The 17,042-nt window shown below is 48.4% G+C and overlaps 3 protein-coding genes across 3 annotated transcripts; all 3 read left to right on the forward strand.

Annotated features, from left to right (window-relative positions):
* Nucleotides 1-537: 537 nt before the first annotated feature.
* ywhag1 (3-monooxygenase/tryptophan 5-monooxygenase activation protein, gamma polypeptide 1) lies at nt 538-2,345 on the forward strand (the record flags this gene model as incomplete). The annotated part of the gene is made up of 2 exons (XM_084473625.1): nt 538-630; nt 1,303-2,345. 2 exons carry the CDS (start codon nt 538-540, stop codon nt 1,960-1,962), a joined length of 753 nt encoding a protein of 250 aa, XP_084329751.1. The 3' UTR covers nt 1,963-2,345.
* A 5,262-nt stretch (nt 2,346-7,607) lies between these two features.
* Nucleotides 7,608-12,006, forward strand: LOC311354556 (uncharacterized protein). The gene is made up of 7 exons (XM_084474357.1): nt 7,608-7,725; nt 7,884-8,231; nt 8,404-8,519; nt 8,682-8,841; nt 9,614-10,114; nt 10,448-10,544; nt 10,870-12,006. The coding sequence occupies exons 1-7, from the start codon at nt 7,677-7,679 to the stop codon at nt 10,991-10,993; spliced, it is 1,395 nt and encodes a 464-aa protein (XP_084330483.1). The 5' UTR covers nt 7,608-7,676; the 3' UTR covers nt 10,994-12,006.
* Nucleotides 12,007-12,401: 395 nt separating this feature from the next.
* Nucleotides 12,402-16,767, forward strand: LOC311354536 (uncharacterized protein). The gene is made up of 6 exons (XM_084474340.1): nt 12,402-12,496; nt 13,066-13,179; nt 13,415-13,445; nt 14,033-14,133; nt 14,353-14,411; nt 14,979-16,767. Exons 1-6 carry the CDS (start codon nt 12,490-12,492, stop codon nt 15,414-15,416), a joined length of 750 nt encoding a protein of 249 aa, XP_084330466.1. The 5' UTR covers nt 12,402-12,489; the 3' UTR covers nt 15,417-16,767.
* Nucleotides 16,768-17,042: the final 275 nt, after the last annotated feature.

A 17,042-nucleotide genomic window follows, 5' to 3' on the forward strand; every position in this document is an offset into this window, starting at 1 on the left:
TGGACAGGCAGCCTGTCAGTCAAACTCACACGCTGACTCCTAACCCCCTAACCCTTAACCCTAAACCCTAACCTTAACCCTAACCCTAACTTTAACCCCTTACCATAACCCTAACCCTAACCCTAACTTTAAACCCCTTACCCTAACCCTAACCCCAACCCTAACCCTAACTTTAACCCCTTACCATAACCCTAACCCTACCAGAGAAATGCGTTTGACTAACGTCTAGTTTAATAAACATTACAATTGAAGTTACCTTCCCTGCGGTCACGTGACGGATTTTAGCCTTTTTGGATTGGCTCAGGGATTCAAACCAACGTGATTGGATAATCTCCGCCTACGAAAAAAAACACATTCATGTCACGGTGGGGTGCACCCCCTCTGACTAGCCCCCCCTCCCCCCCCCCACCGGCTCAGAACAAAAACCAAACTGAGCCCAACAGCCCGTGCCTCCAGAGCGGGTGGGGGGGGGGGGGTGGGGGGTGGGGGGGGGGGGGGGCAGGGTGACCTCTGAGGAGGATGATGTCATGGTGTCGCATGGAGGCGGGCCCACCCTGCAGGGGGGCAGCTGGCTCGCTGTCCGAGGGGGTGGAGATAGAGGAGGGGGGTGGAGATAGAGCTTCCACCAGAGTGTGTGTCCAGCAGTCACTGGGACTACGTTTGAGGACGTGACAAAACAAACGGGATCATTTTCTGTTGCGGTTTTTTGTCGGGGGTAGTTATGATGAGATGATAGTAGAGTTTGTTTGTTAAAGGTGACATATTATACCCCCAGTGTGTGCGTGTGATCAGCCGTCACGAGCCGTTTTGAAAGTGTGCCTCTTCTGACATCACAAGTGGGCGTGTTGTCCCCCTAGATGTGTTGCTGTGTGATAGTTCAGTCCACCACCAGCCCTACCCCAGTGGACCGTAGCAAACGTCGCTCATCTAATCCGTCACGCATCTAGGGTGGACACGCCCACCTGTGATGTCAGAAGAAGAGGCCGATTTGGGAAAACAGCTCGTAACGGCCAATCACACTCACACACCCGGTGGTGTGATATACGTCACCTTCATAAACCAAGTCACGCTTGTTCGCTTCTCTTCAATAAAATAAAAGCCCCCAAAAAAAGTACCAGTACTAACTAAAGTACTAACTAACTAAAGTACTAACCCTAACAAGAAACAACAGCATAAAACTTGTCAACAACCCCAAAAATACAATAACAACAACTCGAACAACAAAATGTCTGCCACGTCTCCCCCACCCCCTCTCCCCCCTCCTCCCCCCCACCCTCCCCCCCCCCTCCCTCCCTCCTGCAGGTGACGGAGCTGAATGAGGCGCTGTCCAACGAGGAGCGCAACCTGCTGTCGGTGGCCTACAAGAACGTGGTGGGCGCGCGGCGCTCCTCCTGGCGCGTCGTCTCCAGCATCGAGCAGAAGACGGCGGCGGACGGCAACGAGAAGAAGATCGAGATGGTGCGCGCCTACCGGGAGAAGATCGAGAAGGAGCTGGAGGCCGTGTGCCGGGACGTGCTGGGCCTGCTCGACGACTTCCTCGTCAAGAACTGCGACGGCGCCACGCAGCACGAGAGCAAGGTGTTCTACCTGAAGATGAAGGGCGACTACTACCGCTACCTGGCCGAGGTGGCGGCCGGCGAGCGGCGCGCGGCGGTGGTGGCGTCGTCGGAGGGGTCGTACAGCGAGGCGCACGAGATCAGCAAGGAGCACATGCAGCCCACCCACCCCATCCGGCTGGGGCTGGCGCTCAACTACTCGGTGTTCTACTACGAGATCCAGAACGCGCCGGAGCAGGCCTGCCACCTGGCCAAGACGGCCTTCGACGACGCCATCGCGGAGCTGGACACCCTGAACGAGGACTCGTACAAAGACTCGACGCTCATCATGCAGCTGCTGCGCGACAACCTGACTCTGTGGACCAGCGACCAGCAGGACGACGAGGCCGGCGAGGGCAACAACTAGAGAGAGAGAGAGAGAGAGAACCAAAACAACAACAGCAAAATAGTACCCCCTCCCCCCCACCCCGACCTACCACCCTGAATTCCCCCCCTCCCTCCCCCCCGAGTCCCTCCCACAACACCACCAGCCCCTTACCCCTACCCTACCCCGCCCCCACCCCCGCCCCCCCCACCCTCCCACGCCTCACTCTGCCAAACACACACACATACACACACAACACACACAACACGCGTTCACACAAATGCCGACAAAATCAACACAACAAGAAAAATTAGGGTAAAACACGTTCTTAGGAGTTTCTAAAAGTGGGGGGGGTGTCTTCTTCTTCTGACGGGTGGCGCCGACGTGGCTAGTACCGTTCTTTTATTTTTACACAATTTACAAGTGAAGAGCGTAACAGCAGAAGGAGGAGGGAGGGAGGGAGGGAGGGAGGGCGATTGTAGTCTGTGGAATTACTACCTGCAATTAACAAAAAAACCTAACAAATAGTGAGCTAGAATGTGAGCAACTCCTCCGCGACATTTGCCGTTTGAGTCCCCGTGATTGAGAGCGAGGTACGTCCTTCCACACAGGGCGGCGACGGTAGGGTCACTACTGGCATAGACTGTTCTTACCGCTGCGCAAATGAAGCTATACGCTGGCTTATCCTACTCGGTGGAGGGAGGAGCAGAGGAGAAAAGAAAAGCAAAACATTTCGAGATTGATCGCTTGAGCAACGAGAAAATTACAGTAACACTTTGAATGTCTTCGCCTTGCTTCGTGTTGTGTGAGAGAGAGAGAACGAGAATGAGAGAGAGAGAGAGAGAGCGAGAGAGAGAGAGAGTCCAGAGAGAGTACAGAGTGAACAAACGTGTTTTCAGAGTTTTAAAAACGGCTTCGTTAAAAGCATTTAGGTGCTCCGCACTATGTCAGTGAAGAAGCCGGATTGTCTGTTGTTACAGAACAACAGACATACACACAAAAAAAGAGATGTTTGGTTTGCCTTGGGTCCAGTATGTTGTCCAACTCAGTCCCACAGTCACACAGTATCTGAAATACCAAGTCCAGAGAGTCATTTTGGTGCTGCTGTCCCTCTCATGTGCTGATGTGCTTCATTAAACAAACTAAACAAACTTGTTCTTGGGAACCTAATTCTTATCGTCAGTACTGTCGTTCACTATCAAGGCACTAATACTATTGGCTCCTTTTGTAAGATTGAAGGACGCACATTGAGACAAACGGACGATATCAAGATCCAAACCGAAAGCAAAAAAAAACAAATCTCGAATTGGATCAACATCCCTGCTAGTACAACAAACATGTGGGCCATGTAGTTTATGACTTTTTACTCCATATCCTCAAAACCACGAGGGATTTGTCTAAACATCGGCACAGGGTGGACAACATCCACCACGTACTTGAAGAGCGATCTCGTATAATTCACAGAGCACATGCAATGTTAAGTGGAAGATCAAAAAAGCAGATTTGGGGGTTGTGGGTTTCCTTTGTGTTCAGTTTGTTATTGGTGAAGACATGCACTTGCCTATTATACTGTTGAGTCAGTGACAGACAGCTGCTCCAATATTCTCCATAATATAGTATCGTGCATGCTGGTGATGTATGTATACAGTAGCTTGAATTGATTAACTTATACTGTAGATGTTATGTATTCATAATGAACATGAAATGACTTTAGACTTTACTCTTGATTCTTTTCTATTTATTTAATTTTTATCGGATTGTTAGCTAGACCTTCTTTTAATCTGTGGTTTCTTTACTCCATTTCGCTGAAGTACGCTATACCAAAACAGTGATTGTTAACAATAAATTGATCTGTTCTAGACACTGGCTATGATGAAATGCAGTTATTGGTAGCGCTGTGGTGGGGGTTGATATGTTTTATTGTTAAATGCATTTTTGCCCTTATTTAAGGACAGTATTATTTGACAGCTCAGGTTGACTATTAAACGCTTGGTTAGCTTTACAGCAAGTGCATGATATTAAATGGTGTTTTCTTCTAAACACAACAATGTATTACCAATCCAAAAATGTATGTATACCCAATAGAAGGGCCACCTCCTGGCCAAGTGTTGCGTTCTGCTTTTAAAACGCACACACAAGATGGAGAGAGCTCGATAGATCATTTACTTTCACTGAATCTTACTCTAAAACTGAATTTCATTTCTTTCAAACATTCAACAAATTGCGAAACACAATTTATACAGCTAAACACACACACACACACACACACACACAGTGCACGTGTATGTTTCCTCTGATTCGTACTCTAGACAGCTGCACGCTACAGTGAACAATTTCTGGTAATCCACATGCATGCATTTAAGCGGCACTTTTGAACAATCCCAAAGTAGAGACCCTGTGTTTATCCACAGCTGTCACTTTCCACTTTCCCGATGTAACACGACAACATGGGCATCAAATCTATTATTCACGTCGTCTCAAAGTAATCCTACATTTTTACGTAATCCCTGCGTTTGCATTCCGATTGCTGCGCACGGACCCAGTGTATAAAAACAACAACTGGAAAGTACCGCGACAGAATCCGTGAGTAGATGTTCTCCTCCTCCTCCTCCTCCTCCTCCTCCTCTGAATATGCGATGTCAGACAGAGCATCAGCGAGGTCAGGGCCTCCTCTGTGTTTCTCCATCTCCAGCGCGGTGGTGTGGTGCTGGCTGGGACGGACACGGAGAGCCGTCTCTCACAGGAGCCTTGAGACTGGAGGCCTGGTGACTCCTCCGTGGGAAGCGGTTGGGTTGGGGAGGCGGCCGGGCTGATGGGTGACATGAATAATGTAGGCCTGCTGCATTAAACTTGAAGGAACCAGTGACTCATGTGAAAGGAAAAGGAGTGGAAACGCAAAGTGGTCGTACTAGGGACTTTACTGCCCTGTCCTCAGACTGGAGTCTGGTTAGCGTCTATGTGTCCACGCACACACACACACACACACACACACACGCACACGCACACGCACACGCACACGCACACACGGATACCCAACAACAGATGCAGGGTTAGCTTAGCGCGCGGAGTTAGCTCAGTGTCTCAGATGAAAGCGAGGGGAGAGGGGAGGGAGGAGAAGGGAGAAGGCAGGATATTCATCCCGTCCCTCTGTACAGCATGCTGCTGGGCGCTCAGTGCATAGCACAGCGCACTATAAATAGATGTTTCCCCTGCAGCGGGCAGTCCAGAGCAGCCCTGAACGTCGTACACTAGTGTTCTGCTGGTGCCTCATTTATAAAACTCTGCGTAAAAACCCTCCCTAAAACATTGCGTACGCCCAAACCCCAGAATCTGCGTTACGCACAAAAATATCCAGATCTATAAAACGGTAAGGCGCACACCTCTACGCACTCTTCTCGTCATTAATACCAACAACGTGTGTTGAAGTTTGTGCTCGTGCACGAGCGCGCACAAGCGCCATGCTCCTTTCCCAAGATCGTCCCGTAATAGTCCTTAAAAGGTCAATGCTAATTAATCGATGAATATTCCTAGTATATAAAAAGGAGCCTTTGCTGACCTATCATTACACGGGAACACACGCGTACATTACGCGCGCTCACGTCTCATACCCCTCGTTAAATTCTCGAGCAGTTCCAAAGCTGCCATATTTTAGTTAGAATACAGAGGCCAACAGGAGCATTATTTATTGGCCTTGTGCCTATATGATAATTAATTACTATGTCCTATAGGCTAATTTAATGTAGGCCTACATATATATATATGTATCAGGAAAATTAATAAAACATAAGTGATACAGTTGGTCTGGCCGAGGAGTGTGACGTGAATGGGTTGTAGTGTGATGAACATAATATTGCCTTAATTCATATTTCATAATGGGTGCTTTTTATAAAATGAATAAATAAATCCGAAGTCATAGTAGGTGGTGCGCAATGTGCGTTGGGTATCGGGAGGTAGCGTGTTCTTCTTCTTTTGGCGTTATTGGCTGTTTGCAAACCGATATGGTGCATTACCGCCACCAACTTCCTGTTGTCGTCTCCGGAGATCACTGTTTGAAAAACTTTGCGGGACCTTTACTCCAGGGTGAAAGGATGCGTAGAACTGCGCACTCTTTTCCGCAAGGAATTTCTCTATAAATGCGTACGCACATTTCATCCCCTGTTTCCGCAACATTTTCGTTCGCTGAGACCTTTATAAATGAGGGCCCAGACCATTTAAGACATTTCCCTACTATGACGAGCGTCCCCTCCTCAACAATTCCATCCACGGACCCTGTTATAATGTAGCCACGCCAGCCAAAAACCCAAAGTTGGCAACCCTGCGAAAAGCTGTAGACTTGGGAGGGGGGCGACTAGAAGAACAATCTAGTGCAATGACATTTTCTGGGTCTCCCTGGCCGACCAGGGAGAGGTGAAAGCTTCCTTTTGCTGGGATGCTGTGGGGTTGGTTTTATATTTGTTATATGTAAATTAGCGCTAAAGTAGGATGAACTGTTTTCCGTTGGCCATATTTAAGCTGCAGTTCTCTTGAGGTACGTCATTTATTTAGAATAATTAATAGTTTATATTGTTTATATTTATCGTTTAGACTTAGATGTCCTCAATAATCCCCAAATACAAATACCATATTATCGGATCACTTCAACTTCGTATTAGACAGTACCAAATACCCACCCTTCAAATGTCAATACGCAGTTATCCTAACAAGCAATAAGTATTATCATCCATTTTCAATAAAGGGATGATACATTAACGTGTGTATTCAGACAAAAAGAAGTGAAATAGTTTTCACTAATATGATCTACCGTGATAGGTCCCCTTTAACCACTAGATGGAGCTGTACAAATGTGTAAAATGTGTGTGTGTGTGTGTGTGTGTGTGTGTGTGTGTGTGTGTGTGTGTGTGTGAGAGTGAGAGTGAGTGAGTGAGTGTGTGTGAAAGTGAAATAGTTTTCACTAATATGATCTACAGTATACTGTGATGTGTAAAATGTGTGTGTGTGTGTGTGTGTGTGTGTGTGTGTGTGTGTGTGTGAGAGTGAGTGAGTGAGTGAGTGAGTGAGTGAGTGAGTGAGTGAGTGAGTGAGTGAGTGAGTGAGTGAGTGTGTGTGTGTGTGTGTGTGTGTGTGTGTGTGTGTGTGTGTGTGTGTGAGAGAGAGAAAGAGTGTGTTTGTGTGTTTCTTTGTGTTGCATGTGCAGGTGTGTGTCTCTGTGTGGGAAAGAAACACAACGATCGCAATCAGCCGATAAACGAAGAAATTGAGCAACCTGATGCAGCAGAAGCTGCATGTCTGATCGAGGCCTAATCTAATGATCTTATGGACCGTGGTTTAATATCCTGACCCGCGACGTGGGCGCGCTGCGAACACCTCAACTGCCTCAACACTCACACGCTAATCTGTGTCAGAACCAACGAGACACAAGTTGGTCAGCTCTCTTCACGTTTTGTGATCTGTGACTTGTTCCAGTGCGTCTGCGCAGACCGCCAGACCGCACGGGAGTCTGCGTGGCTGACACGCTCTCTGTCTCGCTGTCGCTTCCTGTGATCGCGCGTTCGCTTTGTCTCACTCACATCCTCCGGTCGTCTCTCACTCTCCTCCATGCTTCAGTCCTGTTACACAGTCTAGACTAGAGCAACGTGTGTGTGTGTGTGTGTGTGTCTGTGTTGTTGTTGTTGTTGTTGTTGTTGTGTGAGGTGGAGGTGGAGGTGGAGACAACCAAATAAATCATGTGTTTGGAGAATGTAAACATGCCTGGGAATATGTCAAGAGTTATATTCTCCCTTCTGCTATGTGGCACCGCTCTGCAAGGTAATACCAGTTCATTTGTCCGTTATATGTGTGAGTTATACTCCTGACACCCTAGGGACGCAGATATGATCTTATTATCAAGGCACCAGACAAACACCAGTATGCTGACGGGCGTATAGTACTCTTCTGATGGGCTTTGCGGTGTGTGTGTCCGACAGGGCTTGAGGCTCTGAAGGTGATCCACTTTCCAGAAGCAGAAGCAGCCGTGGGCCAGAACGTCACCCTGCCGTGCGTCCTCAACGACACAGTCGATACAAAAATCAGCCAAGTCGAATGGCGCAAAAAGCCGAGCACGAAGCTGGTGGTGTACCACGCGAGGAACGGACCGCACTATTTCAGCGACGGCGTTGTGTTGCGCACCGAGATGGGCGATGGTGATAACGAACTCAAGGGCTCGTATCTGCAGCTCAGCGACACGCAGGTGAACGACAGCGGGACGTATGTCTGTGAGCTCGTGACATATCCACACGGCTCCGTGCGCAGAGAGACACGGCTCAACGTTAAAGGTGAGAAATATATTCTGAATAATAGATTATATTATACACGTGTGTATATTATACAGTACATGTGTAATGTTAATAGTTCTCTTTTGAATTATGTACTTCAAGAGAGCACGGGGGACGGGGGGATAAGTCCCTCGAATATTGACTCTGCTGTGTGCCCTTCGTTCCATTTTAGACGCTGAATTGACGTGTGATAAGGACAGCCCCGTGGCAGCGTACGTGGGGGACAATGTCACGGTTCACTGTGAAGTACAGAGTCTGTATCCTCTGGCCCGCTACGAGTGGTCCAAAGTGAGTCCACAGCAACAACACCTCAACGGGTTCCATCTCATCCCACCGTCGGTCATTTAAGGACAGGAAGAGGAAGCGATTGTAAAAGTCAAATTGTGGTATATTTGACCCAAAAAAAGAAAAAAGTTCAATGAAATCCTTTGCCTTTACTCTGAGTTCCAGAATGGAACCGTGGTGTCCGAGGAGAGCCTCCTGGAGGTCGGGGGGATGGGCGCGTCTCAAGCTGGTGTTTACACGCTGACGGTCTCCACTGGACACAACAAGACACTGCAGAGGAGTTTTAACCTGACGGTGCTCACACCGACGGAGAGCCCGCCCCCAGGTGGGTGACGGAAACCGGTTGGGATTCCAATTGGATAGTCATGGAACTTTCTTTAGTGCGATTCAATTCACGACCAGATTTAATTCAGATTCAGTGTGTATTTCGTTGGTGTCTCGTTTTCCTACGCGTATGAAATATAACAAATGCTTTTGGTCTACAACTCATACAAAACATACAAAATACCCAGACTAAATAAGTAGAAAACATGACATTACAAGTCAAGTGAATCTCTGACTCAAACAAACGGAAAAGCCAACAGAGTTATTGTTGTTCAGACTACAGAGTAAATATGAAGCGTTTACATCTTCAGCTGCCTGTTTCTCTTTCTGTATCTTCATTGAAAGTACAGAAATAGAAACAGGGCAACAACTGTTAGCGAGTAACCTTCGACCCATTTTCCACCATCCAAAACCGCAGTGTGAGCTACGCACACGCACACACACATTAGATACACAAGCACTTCACACCATTGTTCAAAGTTATGTGGTTGTGACCGCAAGAGGCTGGCCGAATTCAAGAAAGCCGGTACAAAGAGCAGTTTTCAATTTATTTAACGTAATACAGTTGGTCATTCATTCAGTAAAGCTCCAGACAAACCTTATTTTATGCAAGTTATATTTCATCACTATTTAGTTTCACACGATATTGCTCATGTTTGACATAGTTAACAATCTGACTGTGATGCTGACTGACGTAAACCGTACCATTCTAACATGGCCTAGTGGTTCTACTGGAATGCACCAATAACCAAACCCTGTCTCCTTTTTCACAGAGTTCACCTCCGAGAATACAAATCAATTCAATTCAAGTACTGGCGTCTACGCGCCCACCACCACCACCACCACCACCACCGGGCCTATTGAGGCCAACTCCACCGTGGAGACCGGCCGAAACGTCTCCAGCTCGGCCCCTAGCGGTCACGCCGCGACGGAGAACCCTCACACGACCGCAACAGAGTCCCGATCCTTTACCGCGCGGCCCGCCAACCAACCAACCAACCACCAGGGTTTAGAAACCCACCAGCGGTCCACTGAACGGACCGGCCGGGTCACGGACCGGCGCGTCCCAGATGATGTGGATCATCACCAACACACAGCATCCTCCTCCTCCTCCCCCCCCTCCCCCACCACCACCACCACCACCACCACCACCAACCGAGAGACGGAGACGAGCGACAGCCCGGCCGGCCCGACCAGAACGTCCGCCGATCTCCCCTCTTCCCCTCGCCTGATGACCGTAGACCAGACGGTGGTCGCCGTAGTGGAGACCTCAGGTACTGACACCCCCCCCCCACCGTAGCTAAAACCGCCACTGGCTGCAGCCCACACGCTGAAGTGGCGTGTTGCTGTTCTCCAGGGCGGTGTGTGAGCAACCAAAGCTACCGGAGAAACTAAAAAACGAAAGGCTGACATTACCAAGGGCCTGGAGACAGACGAAACAAGTGAATGAAACCAGGGGGCTGCATAGGAAACAGCTTAGTCATCTAGTCGTCTATTCTAGAGAACTAAAGCCACTAATCAGCCGTGGGTTAGGGGCATGCCCATGACACTTGATGAACGGTCCTGTTTGATGTTGATTGATGTTTTTTTTCCGCTTTGTTCCAAAGGCTCTACGTCGAGGTATGGCTGGCTCGCCCTTGTCGTGTGTCTGGTCATATTTGTCATGCTGGGAGTTCTCTACAAGAGACACATCGTGCAAAAGAGGTGAGATGCTTCTTCTTCTTCTTGTATGAGGTTGCGTGCATTGAGAGATGCACGCAAGCTGCAAGGCTGTGCATCGTACGCTGCTTGGATCTTGATTCGACGCCAACCAGGCGTGGCGTCGAATCACAGCAAAAAAACAAAACGTTGAAACAAAAATCAAGTTTTTGTTTGCTGATTTCCATTCTACAGTACAGTATCTTCACATCAAACATAAAGTGTCATAATGCGAGTAGGAACCGCGACTAAGCCCCTCTCGGTTCTCCACGTCCGTCCACGTGGATGTGTTAACGGTGGCCTCTCTCTGTGTGTGTGTGTGTGTACCCAGGCAGGATCTTCCACCTCCGTTCAAGCCTCCTCCTCCTCCGGTGAAGTACACCTCGATCAACCCTCAGCAGATCCCAATGAGCGGCAGCAGCTCCTGGGAGGGGCAGCTCGAAGGAACGCCTTGACTTCATGTTCCCGTGCTCTCATGTGTAACGCCGTAGTATGTTCTGTTAACGTAAGAATATGTACATTTTATACCCAGAAACCATTCCACCCATAGTTTGTTTCGCAACATTGTGTGTGTGTGTGTGTGTGTGTGCGTGTGTGTGTGTGTGTATCGTGTATGTATGTGTATATGTGTGTTCGTGTATGCGCGCCAATGTTTGTGTGTGCATATGAGCAGGCACATGACACTTAACTGTGTGATACGTCACTAGAAAACTTAAAAATGTGTGAAAGGTTAAAGGTGATTGTGCGTTCTGTTTTGTTTTGCTCCCAGGGTGTCGTGTTGTGTGTGTGTTACAATGTCGTGTGTGATCTCGTTACCTTATATAGATGTGTTGTTGTGCTCTGTGTTGTTCTTCTTTCCATCTCTTTAATACGATCAAACAACATCCGTGCACAGGTGCTCAGACTTCTCTCTCTCTCTCGCTACACAAACCTCAACTTCCTGCTTCTTCGTCTTTTTCCATTGCGACTCTCTGCAGAGCGACCGCGTGCCTGCAACGAGGATATCTCGACGACGGATGGTTGTGAATGGTCCACATTGATAGACCTGCATTGAACCACAAACCACTTGTGATCGACCCGATCGATTATGTGTTAGATGTATTAAATGATTGTACAGGAAATGTGCATGTCTTTTTTTGGCTGTTGATTTTAGATACCGAAATTAGATCTCTAGATTATTTTTTTAATCTTAAGTAGGCACAGTTATATATATATATGAAATGTGTATATAATTATACACATTTGGATCATCTTAACATATAGTTAATATATAGTTAAATAGATCCATATATTATGCATATGTATATAAATATAAAAATGCTTTATATGATAATTAATAAAGATTTAAAAAAGTATTATTATTATCAGATATGATCAGTTATGTGCTTATTTCTGAATATTCTTGGTCTATTTTCAGAAACAATATAGCACTTGATGTAAAGTTTCAATCTTTAATAAAATGATTTGCACGTTAGCATGTGTCAATGTTTGTGTGTGTGTGTGTGTGCATGTGTGTGTGTGCGTGAGTGCGTGAGTGCGTGCATGCGTGCGTGTGTGTGTGTGTGTGTGTGTGTGTGTGTGTGTGTGTGTGTGCATGCATACGTGCGTGTGTGCGTGTGCGTCCATCGTGTGTGTGTGTGGCTGTGTGTGTGTGTGGGGGGGGGGATCCAATTATAAATAATAAATAGATATCTTAAGTAAAATATGATCAGTTCATATTCAAGAGACAGCAACTCTTTAATACATAAAAGGCTGTGGTGCTTTATTTAAGTCTGTTATATTTAAAAGAAGAGGCTGACGTTGATTCTGAAGACGTATGCATTCAAGGAGGTTACAGCTTCCTGTACTCAACTGAAACCCAGCATTGAACCAGGACAGAGATCTGAGCAGGCAGCGCAAACAACGCCTGGGACCCGACGATTCAACCCGTGGTCGGGGAATCTACTGAAACATGCAAGGTAAAATACAATCAAATGCATTTGTATTCTGTAACATGGTGATGTATATAAGTTAAATACATTTGTTTTCTGTAACATGGTGATGTATATAAGTTAAATATATTTTTTATTCTGTAACATTGTGATGTCTATAAGTTAAATACATTTGTTATTCTGTAACATGGTGATGTCTATAAGTTAAATATATTTTTTATTCTGTAACATTGTGATGTATATAAGTTAAATACATTTGTTTTCTGTAACATTGTGATGTCTATAAGTTAAATATATTTTTTATTCTGTAACATTGTGATGTCTATAAATAAATGTACTTCACAGGTGAGCATGGAAATGAAGCTGCATATATATTACTATTAGCAATTTTTCATCGCCTAATTGCTTGAGTTATTCATATTCACATTCATCCTGACACGGTCCTCCTATGTGGAGGGTGACCGCTGTGGCTCACACGAGTCTTGACGTCCGTGAAGTGTGGTACGAGTGTACCAACACTGCCTGGTTAGTAGAAGAGAGTGTGTACAGTATGTGAGGTGTATTGATTGATGAGCTTCATGTTTGTGCGTTTACAGAATGTAAGTTCATGTGGATGGTTCTGGTGACCATGTCTCTGGCGCTGCTGATCTCAGTGGTCATCAACATCGTTCTGTTCTGCTTGCTCAGACTACGGAAAAACTCACAGAAAGGTAAAGACTCCGCTATACGTAACTCTAACTGTGTGTCTCAATACACGGAAAAAAACAAATCAACATATGTTGTTGTCTTTAAAAATGTTATAGTATCACTACAGCATTGCTTTGGTAACTTTCATATTGAAATTCGTTACGTAATAATTGCAGAACTATCTTTTCTTACAAATGTACGGACACACTAATATACAGCATGGACAACCTTGACACTGTGGGTTTTTTTTATTTTCAGACAGTAACGAGAGGAGGAGTCAGAGACAGAGGTACAGCGTTTTTTGCAGCGTAGCCACCACTAAGCTGTGCGGGTGTGTCCTAGTGTCTGTGTATTTATGTGAATCCTGCAGCATTTTTTTCATCCCCTATCTATACATCTACACCAGGTGGGCCCTAGATTACATTTACATTTACATTCAGGGTGTTTAGCAGACGCTTTTATCCAAAGCGACTTACAATAAGTACATTTGTCATAAGAAGTGAAACCATATATCGCCGTCGGTGCAGTAAAGACGTTCATAGAACCAAGTGCAAAGTACTGACAATCACCAGGCCGACCCCATTCCCCGTATACAGCAGTGATAGCCAGCTACTGCAGAGGCTACACAATTAAGTACTATGAATAAATACAACGTACATTAAGTGCGTACATTAAGTGCCAGGACGTACAACAGACAATAGTGGGCGGGGCGGGACCTAGCTCCATCTTTACCAGGAGGACCCTAGCAGCTCATGGCCTGGTCTGTTCCAGTGCCCCTGTGTGTGTGTGTGTGTGTGTGTGTACAGAGGGTTACTGTGACACATGTCCACCACACATCATCACAGTCTCCTCTTTCTTCCTGTCTGCTCTGACCAGTTCCGGCTCTAGTCTGGAGAACGGAGACTATGGCTTTCATGATGACGTCCAGGAGCAGCAAGAGAATCCTATTTATGGAAACATTCTCAAAGAGAGAAGAGGTGAGGCTGCGTAGGAGGACACGATTCTGTGAGAGAGCTTTCAGGCGTCGCTGTGTTTTGTTTGAGTGTTTTTCCTTTCCTCGTACGTCGTCCGTCTGTGCGTCACATCGCGGAACGATGTTCATCAAACGTGGCGTTCGCGTGATCAACGAGCAGTTTGCGGTTCAGACCCGACACGCTTCATTTGCATATCATTTATTTGCATTTATTTTTCCGCAGCCAACGGGTTCACGGTACCTCGGGAGTCGATGAGCCTGCAGCGTAGACACGGCGACAAGGTACCGGGTTCTGCCCTAGCGTGTTCTAGGAATGAGGAACACACAGACAGAGCATGATGGTCATGATAATCAGAACTAAACAATACTGCTCCCCTGCTCTGAATGTGCATGATTGTTAAACCCATATACTGTAAACGAGTATAGACGCAACCTGACTATAGTTTATAATCAGTATGTGTGTGTGTGTGTGTGCCCGGGCATGAGTGTACGCGTGTGTGTTGTGTTGTATGTGTTGTATGTGTGAACATATGCGTGAGTGTGTGTGTGCATGTGTGTTTGTGTGTGCGTATGTGTATGTGTGTGTGCATGTGCACATGCATGTGTTTGCATGTGCGTGTGCGTGCATGTGCGTGCGTGTGTGCATGTGTTTGCATGTATGTGCATGTGCGTGCGTGTGTGTGTGTGTGTGCGCGTGCGTGTGCGTGCATGTGCGTGTGTGTGTGTGCATGTGCGTGTGCATGTGTTTGCATGTGTGTGTGCGTGTGTGTGCGTGTGCGTGCGTGTGTGCGTGTGTGTCTCTCTGTACCTCCATACATACGACCCCCTTTGCTGTGCGTTTGAAACCAGCCCCCAGAGTCCCACATGAACTACGCCTCCCTGGACCTCAAGGTGACCAAGCGGGGCCACGAGAAGCAGCAGCCCGCCGGACACACGGAGCCCGGGGCGGACCTCCAGGCCCGCCTGCTGCTGCGGCCCCCCTCGGGGAGGGGGGGGGGCGGCAGCAGCGGCAGCAGCCCCGGCCCCTCCCACAGCAGCATCTACCTCAACAGCCAGCAGATCGCCATGGAGACGGAGGAGAGAGGAGGGAGAGACGAGGGATGGTCCGGAGTGACAGCGAGCCGGCCGCCGGCCTGGGGCTCCGAGGGGGACTGGCCGGCGCGGAACTGCGGCTGGGGGCCGGTGGGGGAGAGGGAGAGCGGGGAGGGGGAGGAGGGAGAGGAGGGAGAGGACGGGGGAGAGGACGGAGGAGAGGACGGAGAGGGCTGGCTGGGGGCGCGCTGCTAACGGGGGGTGCACAGAGGAGCCGAAGCTCGCTCCACGAAACACACTCGGAGGGATCCCGTTTCTCCTCCTCGGCTCGGGAGCGCGGTAGACGGTCCGGCGAGGTGAGGGAGGCTAACCGCTGTGTTGTTTTTCCCCCACACCGGGCCGAGCAGCGCTGGACCTGCCGTCCGGAAGTCTGGGGCGTTTTTTTTCCCCCCGGTGGCCCCGAAAGCGCCTCGAGGTCCGAAGACACGAAAAAACGAAATACACTGAAATTGTTTTTATCTCGCTCGGCCCCCCCCACTGGTGGAACCTGGTCTAGAGGGGTGTGCTATGACCTACGTTTGGTTCATAGAGTGTAGGTCACACGGGGAGCCAGGTGTCACACTTGGTGTGGGACTTCGCTGTTGTCCCCCGTCCCACGCTATCCAAAGCGCTTCACAGCGTTGACTGACATTCACGCACACATTCACACACCGACGTCGGAGTCGACCACGCAGGGCGACAGCCAGCCAGCGGGTCAGGGAGCAGTCAGGGTGAGGGCGTCTCGCTCAGGGGACACCTCCACACTCACACGCTAGGAGGAGGAGGAGGAGCCGGGGATCGAACCAGCGACCTTGCGGTTACCAGTTTTCTAAAACCGTCCCACCCGCAGGACGGAAGCAGGGCTGTGAAGACAGCAGGACAGGCTGTGTTTGATGTCGACCAGACCGTGTCCGTGTGGTTCAACTTCAGGTTAATGTGTCTCTGCGTCGGCCGCCTGCTACGCCGCGACCAACACGAACACGGAAAATTGCGAGCCACAACAAAGTCGAAGAATGTGTACGTTTTAAATTAGAAATGAATAAACTATTGTTAGACCGGCTCTCTCTCTCTCTGTGCAGCTGGAGCGTGTCCCACGTTGTCCCGCACAAACGTGTCCTTCAGCTGGCATAACGCATAACGCGAGAGTCTCCTCCTCAGACCAAAAATGCGTCTTGCTCCTTGACCGCTCCGTCGTTGTGTGTTGTGTTTTTCGACGGCGACAACAACAACAACAACAACAACAACAACACGACTATCGTCTCCTTCTACTTCCGGCTCACGGCCCCCGGGGAAAAGATCTCGAGCATGCGCAGAACGCAATTCGACGCATCAGTCCAATTCGACTCCGTACATGCACGCTTAACGCTCGACTATGAATCGCATTATCTAGGGGTCTTAATTCGACTGTGAGAAACCCAATTCGATTAGATTTTAGCTCGACTAAGGTGTATACATGCATCTTAATAATCCAATCATAGTTGGACTAAGCCAATAAGTCGACTTTCTTGAGTGTCATGTAAACGCACTAGACTGTTTGACCCACGTCTGGTTTGTTGGGGTTGTGGTCTGCCTAAACCGCCATGGCCATGCTCTGGGTCTGGTCTGGGTCTGGGTCTGGTCTGGGTCTGGTCTGGGTCTGGTCTGGTCTGGGTCTGGGTCTGGTCTGGGTCTGGTCTGGGTCTGGGTCTGGTCTGGTCTGGGTCTGGTCTGGGTCTGGTCTGGGTCTGGGTCTGGTCTGGGTCTGGGTCTGGTCTGGTCTGGGTCTGGTCTGGGTCTGGTCTGGGTCTGGTCTGGGTCTGGTCTGGTCTGGGTCTGGTCTGGGTCTGGTCTGGTCTGGTCTGG

This window comes from Micromesistius poutassou (genome assembly GCF_964030765.1).
Source record: "Micromesistius poutassou genome assembly, chromosome: 10".
In the NCBI taxonomy this organism is placed as follows: Eukaryota; Metazoa; Chordata; class Actinopteri; order Gadiformes; family Gadidae; genus Micromesistius; species Micromesistius poutassou.

What these genes read in the sequence shown, in the direction of transcription:
- LOC311354536 (XM_084474340.1), top strand. An exon ending in AGGAGGAGTCAGAGACAGAG is followed by an intron (nt 13,446 to 14,032) that starts GTACAGCGTTTT and finishes TGCTCTGACCAG; the next exon opens with TTCCGGCTCTAGTCTGGAGA. An exon ending in CATTCTCAAAGAGAGAAGAG is followed by an intron (nt 14,134 to 14,352) that starts GTGAGGCTGCGT and finishes ATTTTTCCGCAG; the next exon opens with CCAACGGGTTCACGGTACCT.
- LOC311354556 (XM_084474357.1), top strand. Translation starts at nt 7,677, where the DNA reads ATGTCAAGAGTTATATTCTCCCTTCTGCTATGTGGCACCGCTCTGCAA. An exon ending in CCCGCTACGAGTGGTCCAAA is followed by an intron (nt 8,520 to 8,681) that starts GTGAGTCCACAG and finishes TCTGAGTTCCAG; the next exon opens with AATGGAACCGTGGTGTCCGA. An exon ending in CGCCGTAGTGGAGACCTCAG is followed by an intron (nt 10,115 to 10,447) that starts GTACTGACACCC and finishes TTTGTTCCAAAG; the next exon opens with GCTCTACGTCGAGGTATGGC.